This window comes from Canis lupus, chromosome 23 (genome assembly GCF_011100685.1).
Source record: "Canis lupus familiaris isolate Mischka breed German Shepherd chromosome 23, alternate assembly UU_Cfam_GSD_1.0, whole genome shotgun sequence".
In the NCBI taxonomy this organism is placed as follows: domain Eukaryota; kingdom Metazoa; phylum Chordata; class Mammalia; order Carnivora; family Canidae; genus Canis; species Canis lupus.
The window spans coordinates 8,960,638-8,974,967 of NC_049244.1; the positions used below are offsets into that span (position 1 = coordinate 8,960,638).

Below are 14,330 nucleotides of genomic sequence, written 5' to 3' on the forward strand. Positions count from 1 at the left end.
AGTGATAAGCAGTAAAAGAAGGGAGAAGTGAAATTTTACTTGTGGTGGTCAGAGAAGGCCATGCTGAGAAGCTGACTTTAGAGTAAGGATCTGAAGGAAATGAGATTGCCATCTGGAAGAGCATTCCAGTGAGAATATCAGATGCAAAAGTCCTGATTGGGAATGTATCTGCCTTATTTGTGGAACGCTAATGATGCATCGTGACTGGTGTGGAGTGTGGGAAGAGGAACGGGAGATGAAATCAGAGAGGTAACTGTAGGCCAGATCTTTTAGAGCACTACAGGTCATAGAAAGGCTTTGGCTTTTGCTGTTGAGTGAGATGGGAAGCAGTTGGTGAATTTGGAGCAGAGGAATATATATTATTTATTTATATATATATATATATATATATATATATATATATATATATATATATATATATATATATAATGTTTTAATAGGACCAGCCTGGCTGCTGTATTTAGAACAGACTGAAGGTGAGGGAGGGTAGAACCAGGGGGACCAGTAGCTATTTAAGAAATCCAGATGCTGTGGGATAGTGCTGCACACAGGGTGGTAAGAAGTAGTTACATTTTGGAAGACTAGACTTACTGACAGGATATGAGATGAAACAAACTGAAATAACAATGGGCACCAAGGTTTTTGACCTAAGAGACTTAGAAGAATGGAGTTGCCATTAACAGCCCTCAGTGAGGGAGACTAAAGGAAAAGCTAGTTTGGAGAGGACTGTCAGGAGCTTGGTTTGGGCAATGCACAATTAAGATGCCTGTTAGACATCCTAGTGGAGGTGAGTCAGCATGCACTGGGGAAGAGGGGAGGGCTTGGGGAAATAGCCGAGTGCCTCCATTGTGAGTCTGAAAGGCTTCGAAGTATCCTTTCTTTTCGTAAAGAGATTGTGAATTTTGTACTTATTCCATGATATATCCATATTTGTTTTCATATAAAAAATTGTTACTGTTAGGTAGAATTACACACACACCCCCAAAGGAAATGCCCATGCCCTAATCCCTGGAATTTGTGAATATGTTATATTGCATGATAAAAAAGGACTTGCAGATATAATTAAGGTTATAGACCTTAAAGAAAGGATTTTCCTGGATTATCGCAGCAGGCCCAGTTTCATCCTGTGAACCCTTAAAAAACAGAGAATGTTCTCCTAGTGGATGCAAAAGTCAGATTTGAGGCAATAGAGGGACCCTTTCTTCTAAGAGGGGGCACAGAGATAGTATGAGAAGAACTGCAGGCAGCCTCTGGGAGTAAGGTTGGACCCCTGGCTGATAGCTGGCAAGGAAACAGGACCTTCAGGCCTACAACTTGAATGAGTTTGGAGGTCAACTCTCCTAGAGCTTCTGGGAAGGAACTCAGACCCGTCAACACTTGTCGATGTTAGCCTTGTGAGAGCAGAGGACCCACCCAAACTCATCCTGGACTTATGACCTTCAGAACTGTGAAATAATAAATGAGAGTTGTTTAAAGCCACTAAGTTTGTGGTAATTTATTATGTCGGCAACAAAAAATTAATCTGATTATCATGAAATTAAAATAATCAAGGATAGTTTTTCTTCTGATTGCTTATACCCTCTGGCACATTACCAGTAACTCTAGGGGTATTTTAGCTTGTAATACAGAGACAGATCACATAGAGATCATGGATCATCCCTACTCTCTGATTTCTTTATTTTGGGTCCCAGATGGAGAAATTAATCAAACAGTGCTTACTAAGCCAGCTACAAATACTTAAGAATGTAACCTGACTGTATACTTGCTGTTGGGGCACCCCCGTATTCCTGTCAGTCCCTTTATGTCTCTTCCAAAATGCATAGCTCCTACTGAAGGTCTGGCTTCCTGCACCTTGCAGAGTTCTTAAAGGTGCCCTCTGCTCTTCCCTTCCCCCCACCTTTCTAAGGCAAAAGGGTCCTGTAGGAGTCTTCATCTTCTCTGCCTTTGCCTGTACTCTTGACTGTCTAAATGAGGTTTTTCTAGGATTTTGCTCACTCATTCATTATTTCTATCTTCAGCACTTTGTTTTTCTTTCACTTCCATTTCTTCTGCCTGCAAAGCTTACCTGTATCTTGGGAGGGAAAAGCAAACTTCACTTAACTTGCTATGACTTCTCTTATATTCTTTTTCCACTAGAATGAAAGCTCCAGGGGCATTTGGGTGGCTTAGTTGGTTAAGCGTCTGCCTTCAGCTCAAGTAATGATCTTGGGGTCTTGGATCGAGCCCTGTGTTGGGCTCTGTGGTTAGCAGGGGAGTCTGCTTCTCCTTCTCCCTCTGCGCCTACCCATGTGCTCTCTTCCTCACTCTCTCTCAAATAAATTAATAAAATCTAAAAAAGAAAAAAAATTGGCTGTAGATAAAAATAGGATGCGGTTCTTTCAACAAATATTGGTGAAGCACCCACAGGCTCAATTTTAAACACTGAGGAGTTTGTGCTTGAGCACAAAAGTCTTCCTAGAGCTTTCATTCTTTTTTCTTTTCTCTTGCTTTCTTTTTCTTTTTCACAGCAAGGAGGAAGAGCAGAGGGAGAGGCAGACTCCCCTTTGAGCAGGGAGCCTGACACACCCCCCCTTTTTTTTTCTTTAACAAGTTTTTAGGGGCATCTGGGTGGCTCAGTTGGTTAAGCATCCAACTCTTTTTTGTTTTTATAAATTTATTTTTTATTGGTGCTCAATTTGCCAACATATAGAATAACACCCAGTGCTCATCCCGTCAAGTGCCCACCTCAGTGCCCGTCACCCAGTCACCCTCACCCCCCGCCCACCTCCCCTTCCACCACCCCTAGTTCATTTCCCAGAGTTAGGAGTCTTTCATGTTCTGTCTCCCTTTCTGATATTTCCCACTCATTTTTTTCTCCTTTCCCCTTTATTCCCTTTCACTATTTTTTATATATTCCCCAAATGAATGAGACCATATAATGTTTGTCCTTCTCCAATTGACTTACTTCACTCAGCATAATACCCTCCAGTTCCATCCACGTCAAAGCAAATGGTGGGTATTTGTCGTTTCTAATGGCTGAGTAATATTCCATTGTATACATAAATCACATCTTCTTTATCCATTCATCTTTCTTTTTTTTATTTTTTTTAATTTTTATTTATTATTTATGATAGTCACAGAGAGAGAGAGAGGCAGAGACATAGGCAGAGGGAGAAGCAGGCTCCATGCACTGGGAGCCCGACGTGGGACTCGATCCCGGGTCTCCAGGATCGCGCCCTGGGCCAAAGGCAGGCGCCAAACCGCTGCGCCACCCAGGGATCCCTATCCGTTCATCTTTCGATGGACACCGAGTAAGCATCCAACTCTCGATTTCAGCTCAGGTCACAATCTCAGGATCATGAGATCAAGTCTCTCATTCGGCTCCATGTTGGGCATGGAACCTGCTTGGGATTCTTTCTCTTTCTTCCTCTCCCTTTGCTCTCCCTGTCCCTTGTGTACACTCTCTCTCTCTCAAATAAATAATAAATTTTGTTAAAGATTTTATTTATCTATTTGAAAGAGAGAACATGAGCAGAGGAAGGGCAGAGAGAGTGGGAGAAGCAGACTCCCCACTGAGCGGGGATCCCAACGTGGGGCTCAATCCCAGGATTATGACCTGAGCCAAAAGCAGACATCTAACAGACTGAGCCACCCAGGCATTCCAAACAATAAGTTTTTAATGTGACATGTCTTAGAACGTATCAGCATATACAGTTCATCTTCATTCTTTTTTTTTCTTTTTTTCCTTTTTTTTTTCTTTTTTTTTTATCTTCATTCTTTAATGACCACCTAGAATGGATAATTTAGTCATTTCCTTTTTGAAGATACCATTACTATTTTGTCCATCATGCTAAAATTTCCCAAAAAAATTAATAGCAGTTAAAAAATAGTAAAGGTCTTAAAAAAGTAAACAAAACAATAAAGATCCGTAATATAGAATACATAAAAGGTGAGAGATCAGTTTCACATCTGACTGATGGGGCTTTAAAAAGGAGCAGAGAAACAGAGGTCATTATTAATGACTTGATACAAGAAAGTTTTCCAGAGCTGAAGTGCCACAAGCTTCTAGATCGAAAGGGCTTTCTTATGCATAGCAAAGTTAATGATAAATGGACCAAGAAATAAATAAAGCAGCAAGAAATAGAGAAGATTCTAAAGACTTGGGAGTGAGGAGGAGGGTGGGCATGTGGCAGTACAGGAAAGAATGAAAATGAGATTAGAATGGAATGAAAACAGAACAGCATTAAATTCAGTGGCAACACTGGGTGCTGGATTAGAAGTCAAAGCAATGCCTTTAGAAGCGGAGGCGTTTTTCCTACGTGGACTTCTTCACTCAGCCAAATCAAGTGTAAAGGTAAAGACTTTTTTAGGCTTGCGAGGCCTAAGTCACCTCCTGTGTACCGTTTCCTGTGTTAGTTTCTTAAGGTCCTGGGAATGTGCTTCAGCAAAACTGAGGAGTGAACACACAAAGGAGATGTTGGAAATCAGGAAACAATAGCTATAACCCAGCCCAGAAGAGCAGTAAAGGGAAGCATCAAAGGTGATAACTGTGGTAGCAGACAGAGAGGGCAGCCCGCCTAGACCAGAGTGAAAAGATGTGTGTTTCTGAGGAAAGACTTTCTGGGCAAATGGGGTAGTCTGGGGTCTTGGTAGAATGTCTCATGTGGTGCTGCAATTAAGGGGAGTTAAAGTAGAGGAAGGCATTGAAGAAGGAAAGAAAGGGAGAATACCAGGGAAAACAAAAAGCTCTCTAAGAAAAGAAATGTAGAGACACATGGGTGGCTCAGTGGTTGAGTGCCTGCCTTTGGCCCAGGGCATGATCCTAGAGTCCCAAGATTGAGTCCCACACCGGGCTCCCTGCATGGAACCTGCTTCTCCCTCTGCCTGTGTCTCTGCCTCTCTATCTCTGAATCTCTCATGAATAAATAAATAAAATCTTTAAAAAAATTTTTTTTAAAGAAAGGAAATGTATTCATAATATAGTTCTTGTCTAGTCAGTTGACAGCAATTGCAATGTCAAACAGTGTAGTGCTGGTGATTTATTGACTCCAAAATTGTGATACATCTATATCAGAAGAGTAGAGGGAGGAGTTAGTCCAGAGCTAGATCCCAGTCTACCATAGCCTGAGTAAATAGATACTGTCTAAAATGTATAAGCCAGAAGGTTGTAGGATAAGCACAATATTTTGAGAAATGCAGTAACTCTTCAGAAGCAACCAGGAGCTAAAATTAGTTACCCCTAGGAATTAAGACTGGGTACGGGAGTTTTACCCAGACAATAGGGAGATAGTTTTTCATTAGAGTGCCTGCCTTTGGCCCAGGGCATGATCCTTTCAGTACTACAGTATTTGATCTTTTGAATACAGGCAAGAATTACTTAGACAGAAATTAAATTATAAATTCAAAAAACTAACATGTATCCATTGTAAAACATCCATACCATATAAAAAAGGCACAAGTGAGTGACAGTCACCATAATTCCATCACTATGGAATAACTACTGGTAGTTTTATAGACGTATATACTTCCAAACATGTATTATTTTAAAACATACATTTAATATTCTGCAAGATTTTTACAATAACTATTATACACTACTCTATTGGACCATACATATTTCACTTAAAAAAAAAACACACATCATGGCTTTCTTCCCGTATTGGTCAGTCTAGATCTACATCAACGTTTTTAAAGATTAAATAGCATTCTCATTTATAAAATGTGTGCCAAAATTCACAACTAGAATACTTCTAATTCTTTACCATTTTTAATCATAGATCTGTAGTAGATACCCTTGAAGAGGTAGGTGTGAATTTGTTTTGCTAAGAATTACTTTCCACCTGGGATGAGGACCTGACAATCTGTTGTTACTCTCTGATCTTTCCCATTGGACCAATCAGATAATCTCCCAGAAATTTGAACATTAAGATTCCTACGTGCAACATAGTTTCCACTTAGAAAGGTACTGAGAGAAGTAGACAAGGGGCCTTAGAGTCCCAGAGAAAAAGAGATTGAGAGAGATTGAAATTGACATTGACGCCTTCTTGGCTCCTGCTGGCTCTCCAGTGTCTGATTCATGCAACAATATTTATTAAGTGTCTTTTCCATGCCAGACACTATAATGAGGTACAGTGGTAGAAGGAACAAGGCAGACAAGTTCCTTACTCTCTTGAAGCTTTTATTCTAAGGGAAAAGATATAGCAAAAAAAGAGAAATACAGAGTGTGGTAAGAACCGTGGAAGAAATAAATAGGGTAAGTAATGGTGGAAGGAGATCGGAGGATGCCTTTCAGAAGAGGTGACTTCTCTGCTAAGACCTAAAGGGGCAGGATGAGCCAGACAAGGTAAAAGCCAGGGGGAGGTATTCCTGTGGGGATCATAGAGGTGGGGGATGTTCTTGGCACAAGGAACAGTAAATTCAGAAGCCCTGAATAGGTAGGAAAAAGCTTGATGTATTTGAGGAACAGAACAGAGTTTGGGGTGATTCTCATGAAAGAAGCTGAGGGGGGCGGTGGTTAGTTTGAGGTGAGTGTAAAGATGCAGGGTAGATCCAAAGCACGTGAGGAATTTGGGCTTTAATGAAGTGAAAAACATTTAGAAGGCTTCAGAGAATTGCCACGAAAATATTTTTTAAATGTCTCTTATGAGTCTTATGACCATCTTTCCTGCCCTTGGGTTCTGATAGATATCCTTATATCTTTATGTTGAATTCTCTCTCTCTCTCTTTTTAATTTAAGCTGGTTTCAATATAAATATCTCCCATAGTTACCCATACCCAAAAGACTAGGCCAAAAACAATAGTCTTGTCTTTGTGCATGGAACCCTGGGCCTTTTCATGTTTTTATATATGTGTTTGTTAGCCGTTTTCTTTTCTACATAAAAAATTTCCTCAAAAAAAAAAAATTTCCTCTTTGTGATCTTTATTCCTCTGTTAAGCTTTGACTTTTTCTTACTGTTTTGTAAGGACTCTTTGCATGTTCTCAAGAGTAAATTTTTATCTTTCATATTTATTTCACTATTTTCCCAGTTGGATGTTTACCTTTTAACCTTGTTCATCTTATTTTTTGACATTCAGATTTTTTTCCCTGAATAACAGCTTTATTGAGATAAAATTTACATGAGTTCACCCATTTAAAGTATATGATTCAGTGCTTTTTAGTAAACACAGTGTTGTACATTGACCACCATTTCGGAATCTTTTGTTACTCTGGGAGGAAGCCTCACACCCATTGGTATTCACCCCCATTTTCCTCTCTTCCTAGCCCCTGGCAACTGATTTACTTTCTCTCTCTGTAGATTTACCCTTTCTGGACTCTTCATGTTAATAGATTCATAAAATAGGTGGCTTTTTTTAACTGGTCTCTTTAACTTACCATCATGTTCTTAAGGTTCTGTCAATGTTGAAGCCTGTGCCAGTACTTCACTGCCTTACATAGCTGAATAATATTCCATTGCACAGATATACGGTATCTTATTTATTCTCTTCATCAGTTGGTGGACATTTGAGTTGTTTTCACTTTTTGGCTGTTGTGAATAATGCCGCTGTGAGCAGTTGTGTACATATGGAAGATTTTGAGTTGTGTTTGCCCAGAGCAGTATTGGTCTTTTTCTTTGAAAAGATTACCCTGTTTCTTGTCACATTAGTGGAACCTTCTCTATGTAGAGGTTATACATATTTGCTTGTCTTTTTAAAAAAGTATTTTTATGATTGAATTGTTAAATTCCAATCTTTACTTCATATGCAAATTCATTTTGATTTAAGATTTGGAGAAAGGATATAATTTTTCTCAGTAGAATCACTAGATGCTCCTAGATAATTTATTAAAGAGGTTGTCATGCCCCCATTGATTTGAAACACTACATTTGTATCAAAATTAAAACTTTTTTTTTAATTTTTTTTTTTTTTATTTATTTATGATAGTCACACACAGAGAGAGAGAGAGAGAGGCAGAGACACAGGCAGAGGGAGAAGCAGGCTCCATGCACCGGGAGCCCGACGTGGGATTCGATCCCGGGTCTCCAGGATCGCGCCCTGGGCCAAAGGCAGGCGCTAAACCGCTGCGCCACCCAGGGATCCCAAAATTAAAACTTTGTAATAGGAAAATATGTTCCCAAATCTTGTTTTATTCTATTGATCCTTTTTTTATGTTCCTGTTGTGGTATTCCATTGTAATTCTAGTAGCTTCACCTTTTAAGATCTTTAAAGAAAATCCTTTCATTTTTAAAAATGATTAGGTATTCCCCCAGAGATACTGTACTCTGTATTTTTCAACTTCTAGAAAGAAATCTGATAGGATTCTGACCAAAGTTGGGTTAAATTCACAAATTTAAGGAAACAATTATTAATTTTGAACCTTCCTCTGCTACAGTATGGCATGTCTCCTTTATTCAGGTGGTTCTTTTATGTACCTTGGTTATGTATCTTCCTTGTAAAATGTGCTTCTAGGTATTTATTCTTGTTCCTATTGTGAGTCCCAAACCCTCCCACCCCCATCAGTTTTTTAACTAGATATTTAATTGGATTAGAAACGTTTTGCTTTTGGCTGCTTTTTTCTTACTTGTAATTGCTTTTGGTTAATTCTCTAGGGTTTTCAATGGAGCACACAGGCTACCAACAGGAGCAAAACAGAGGGGAGCACTCTGAAGGAAATGTTGAGCATATTATAGGAGCACAAAACTTCATTTTGTTTGGCAGGTCAGATGAGGCCTTTTTGAGGAAGCATCATCTAAATACATGTACATTTGCCACAAGTGGGAGGAAGAGCTTCTGCACAGAGGGGCCAGCACCTATGATGATCTGGAGGCACAGTATGCAAAAATCTCTAGCAAGTGTGCAAAGATCAGTGGCAAAAGTGAGGAAGGCACTTGAGGCCAGTCAAGGAGTTCAGATCAAATCATGAATCTGAGACAGTAAACAGCTGAAAAGGCTTTTGAGCAGAGTTGAGACACATTCCAATTTACATTTTTAAAAGATTCCCCAGCTGCTTTGTGGAAAATAGGTTCAAGACAGATAAGAGTAGGGAGGAGTCTGGTTAGGAAGCAGTTGCAGTAAGTTAGCTTTATACCTGCTTATCCTGGCCTAGGCTATCCCATTAATGTCATTCTTCTCCATTTCTCAGCATTTCAGTCTCTACGGAATAAACTAACATTTTTGTTTGTTTTTGTTGAAAAACTTGAAAAACAAGTTTTATATTGGAAAACATGGGATTTTGAATTTCAGATGGGCTACTAGGTAAGCTATTGCATGTCTTACAACTTCATAAAAAGCAAATCTGGACCTATTTATCAGGTTTCCTATGTTATTCGAGATGAAGTGGAGAAGTACAATCGAAATGGAGTCAATGCCCTGCAACTGGATCCAGCACTGAACAGACTTTTCACGGCCGGTCGAGACTCAATCATAAGAATATGGAGTGTCAATCAGCACAAGGTAAGGCAGGGATTGAGTTTTACATTTTAAATCTATACTCAGTAAATTTTAGTCTAATATGGCACCTTTCACAGTTTCAGGTTTAATTTCTGAGCAGTGAATTATTTTACACTATAACCAGAATCCTGTAAGCCTCTGAGAAAAACACCCCTGGGAGGGTGTTCAAAACCACTTTAGCTAAACTCCATAAACTGGGTGTTTGATAAGCACTCTCTGCTACAAAGGAACAAAGAGATTTGTCTGGTAGGAGGATTACTTTCAGCAAGTTATTTTTCTGTCTTAAGTATGTTCCCCAAAAGGTTCTTGGTAACCCTTTTTAGTGCTTTAAAAAAAAAAAAAAGATTGAATATGCTTTTTTACATTTGTAATTAATCTGGAACAAACATTTGATTTCTTTATTTAAAAGTGATTAGGGTACCCCAAAAATCCATAGGGCCTTATTAGATAATATAAGGTTGATACAAAAAATATAAAGACAACATGCTCACTTCTTCAGGAGATTCAAAGTCTGTTTTTTTAAACAGAGAAAGGACTTAAATCTATGTAAAAATAAATCCTCAGTCAAATGGAAAGGAAGCCTTTTTGTATTTTGTTCGGATGCCTGTATCTTGAATGACATAGGAAGGAAGATTCAGGAAAGGAGAAAGCATTTATTGCACTCCTAGCTATATACCAGACACTCTTAGCACTTTCCTATCCAATGTGGTTTTAATTCTCACAACAACTCTTCAAGGCAGCTGTTATGATTCACTTTCATAGATGAGAAGACAGACTCAGAGAAACCCATGGTTAAATAGCTGGCAAGTGACAGAGAATTATATCCCAGTCTCACTTCAGAACGCTGGTGTTTGACCTTGTAGTTTTAAAAGTCTGTGTCTCTCTAGCAAGCTCTGCAAGTCTGACGTCCTGTCTGAAAAAGAGCCACTGCTCTACACAGTTGCTGGATAATGTTTCTTCAAATGGACTTTGGTTCCAGGGGACTTTAAATTTTTTAACCAATGGAAATAGTGGTGGCCCAGTATCAAAAACATGGGAACTAAGAATACTATGGCTTTGAAATACTTTTTGGATCTCACATTTGAATCACAATGTCACCTTTCTGGGAAATGACAGTATTTCAAATAAATTAAGGAAATTGCTCACAAGAACTTAAGCCTGAAAGAATCTAGAAAGCTGCCTATCCTGCCCTTATACATCTTTTTTCAGTCTTCGTTTCATGACAAGACTGAGTAGCATCATTTCTCACGTAACTTACAGAGAGCTGTTCTCTTCACCCTTGAAGGGTCATGAACTTGCCTGTGTTAGGTGTAGGATGTAACTAAATGCTTTTCTTTAAAAGGCCTCTCCTGGTAATTAAGCCAAGAGAGGAATGGAAGAATCTCAAGTTACTGAATTGATACGGTGGCATGGGTTGTGCCTCTTTAACCTTGAGCTTCCAGTTCTTCCCTGAAGGACTATCGATATTATGAGGAAAGCATTTAATTCAAAAGGTAAAAAGACCTTAGGAAGTTAAGAGCAAAAATGTTCATCTCCCTCTGCAGTCAGGCTCAGCTCCTCACTACGTCATCAGCAAAGTCTTCATTTCTGGGCCTGCTGTCTGCTGTGAGCCTTCACCATCACCCTGATCCAAATCCCTCCAGCCTGCAAATCTGCTCACATCCTGTCCTTCCTAAGAAATTCCTGCCTGCAGCACACTGTGTCATATGCAGTACCTTGCCCATATCTTGTTGCCTTCACTAACTTAAGAAATAAAAATTAAGCATTTGTCCTAGAAACTTAGGCTTTCATCAGTAATAAAACTCCTGAAACAAAACGTCTGTTCATGTCTGTTATATGGAAGCAACAAATGTTTGATGAAATTCTACTCTGGGGGCGCCTGGGTGGCTCAGTTGGTCAAGCGTCAGACTTTTGATTTGGGCTCAGGTCCTGATCTCAGGGTTGTGAGCTCAGGCCCCGCGTTAAGCTCTGTTCTGTGTGTGGAGCCTCTGTTCTGTGTGTGGAGCCTGCTTAAGACTCTCTCCCTCTGCCCTTCCCCACCCACTCATTGTGCACGTGATCATGTGTACACTTTCTCTCTCTCTCAGATAGGTTGTCACATTAATTGAAGAATGTAAACATATCTATAATTTGTAATATATTCCATCCTGTAATATAAACTAATAACATTCTTACAATTTTTCAATTTTAGCAAGATCCATATATAGCATCTATGGAACACCATACTGATTGGGTAAACGACATTGTACTTTGTTGTAATGGGAAAACATGTAAGTACCTCTTTGTATTATTGGGCGTCTGGAAGTTTTTCATTCAATTTGATAAGCTTTTCATTTTTTATGTACTTTTTTTTTATTGAGTTTGACATACATACAGAAAAGCGCACACACCTTGAGAACACAGATCAGTAAACTTTTATAAAGTAAACACTCATATCTAGATACAGATTACCAGAAGCCCCCTTGGACTATCCTTTCAGTCACTCCCTCAAACACCAAGATAACTCTTTCCTAAACACTATAGATTAGTTTTGCCTGCATTCAAACTATATATAAATAGATTCATAACAATATGTATTCTTGTAGCCTTATTAATGTCAGATAAGTTGCTCCTTCAACTGGAGCATTAAAAAAAGTTTGCCCTGCCTACTTAAACAAATATTTGAGGGGTACCTGGGTGGCTCAGTTGGTTAGGCATCTGCCTTCATCTCGGGTCATGATCTCAGGGTCCTGGAATGGAGCCTGCATCGGGCTCCCTGCTCAGCAGAGAGTCTGTTTTCCCCTCTGCCTTTCCCCCTACTCGTGCGCGCCCTCTCTTGCTTTCTCTCAAATAAATAAAAATAAAAGCTTAAAAATAAATAAATGAAAAAATGTTTTAGGCAAAATACAGTAGGTTCTAGGAAGAGCATTTAAATATATATGTGTGTGTGTATGTCTGTGTGTGAACATTAATAGATACTTGAATTGGGGCGCAGCCTGGGTGGCTCAGCAGTTTAGCGCCCCCTTCAGCCCAGGGCCTGATCCTGGAGACCCGGGATCGAGTCCCACATTGGGCTCCCTGCATGAAGCCTGCTTCTCCCTCTGCCTGTGTCTCTGCCTCTCTCTCTCTCTCTCTCTGTCTCTCATTAATAATAAATAAATAAAAATAAAATCTAAAAAAAATAGATACTTGAATTAACGTTAAGAATTTTATAAATAGGGATCCCTGGGTGGCACAGCGGTTTAGCGCCTGCCTTTGGCCCAGGGCGCGATCGTGGAGACCCGGGATTGAATCCCACATCGGGCTCCCGGTGCATGGAGCCTGCTCCTCCCTCTGCCTGTGTCTCTGCCTCTCTCTCTCTCTCTCTCTCTGTGACTATCATAAATAAATAAAAATTTTTTAAAAATTAAAAAAAAAAGAATTTTATAAATATTCAGCATATGTGTGTCTATGAACATTGGTTTGAAAGTATGTTGCATTGTTCTAAGTCTTTAAGATGGTAAAAAGTCTTACTACTCGGGGGTTTGTTTATTCTTTGCCTCTTCTAGTAATATCTGCTTCTTCTGACACGACAGTGAAAGTGTGGAATGCACATAAGGGATTTTGCATGTCAACACTAAGGACACATAAGGTAAAACAACAAATGTAATTTTCTGTGTTTCTAGTGTAATACTGAGATCTCGCTACTTTATGTTGCTCATTTTCTTACTGATCTAGTAGATCATTTTATGTATGTTCTGTTACAGGATTATGTCAAGGCCTTAGCATATGCTAAGGATAAAGAACTGGTAGCTTCGGCTGGATTGGACAGACAAATATTCCTTTGGGACGTGAATACTTTAACAGCATTGACTGCCTCAAATAACACTGTCACAAGTAAGGTGTTTGAAAAAAAATTTTTTTAAGTGATTCAAGTTGACATAAATAAAGAATGGCTTATGAAACATCTTTGATAGGCTTACATTAAGACAGTGATTTATATTTTGAGAGTGCTTCTACCTACAGCATTCTAGCCCCCAAGAGTGTGATTGAACAACAAGGAGCTAGTTCCTCACAGCAGTCTAAAAATGGTAACTTCTCCAGGTGTAACCTGGTTATTTTTGTACATGTGCATGTCTTAGCTCCTGGTAAAGTGTAAGTTCCTACAGGGCAGAGGAATCTGTCTCTTATCACCACTTTGTACCTCCCACAGCATTGCCTGCCCCTGGCCCAAAGCTACAATCTCAGTAGACACTGTTGATAAAGGTGCCGATTAATTGACAAAGTAGGCAGTCTCTGACTCTTAAAAGTGTTACTACGTCTTATGAGCCCTTGAGTTGATGGCCAGGATGGAACATACCCAAAGGAAAGAAAGAAAAGGCCTCCAATACCAGTTTTGTGGGACCCTATCAGAGCCACTCTAAACAATCCATCCAATTTCAAAAGAGTTCAGAGAGGTTAGGTTCCTCCAGAGGCAATCCAGAGACATTCACAGCAGGGTAAGACCACAGGTGTCTCATCAACTAAGAGATCTTAGATTACCAGGTCAGACCCAAACAAGTCTAGATTTGAAACTCAGCCTCACAGTTGGCTTAACCTACTAGAGTCCTCTAGGCCTTAGTGGCAGAAGGGACTCTTAGGAGCACATTTTTGGCTAAACCTGGCCTAGGAAGTCTGTGTTCCAGATCTGAACTATCTAGATCCCTACATATAGGTCCAATTTGTCATGACTGTGGAATTCTCACAATGACAAAGCTAAAACAGTCAATATAACCTAGGATAAGCCAGGAAGGGTGCATTAGGACACTGGTGTTTATAATTTCTTGAATATTGTTCTTCCTTTTTCCTCAGGAAGTATGCAAAGCTCTGAACACTACTCTCTCCTTGTTCTTGATTTTTCACCGTGTATTATTGTAGTGATTCAGCAGCTGGTCCCTGCTGGGGGCTGTCATGACACATCACTTAGT

At 39.6% G+C, this 14,330-nt stretch overlaps 1 protein-coding gene across 2 annotated transcripts in view; it reads left to right on the forward strand.

The window, feature by feature from the left end:
- Positions 1 to 14,330, forward strand: part of WDR48 (WD repeat domain 48) — a 49,701-nt gene that overhangs the window by 6,125 nt on the left and 29,246 nt on the right. For both annotated transcript variants that reach the window (XR_005376858.1, XM_038570475.1), the window contains exons 2-5: positions 9,268 to 9,408; positions 11,597 to 11,675; positions 12,933 to 13,015; positions 13,131 to 13,260. Coding sequence is in view for 1 of the 2 variants with exons in the window: in XM_038570475.1 (XP_038426403.1) it covers positions 9,268 to 9,408; positions 11,597 to 11,675; positions 12,933 to 13,015; positions 13,131 to 13,260 (433 nt within the window). In the remaining variant the exon portion in view is untranslated. The remainder of the gene's footprint in view (positions 1 to 9,267; positions 9,409 to 11,596; positions 11,676 to 12,932; positions 13,016 to 13,130; positions 13,261 to 14,330) is intronic.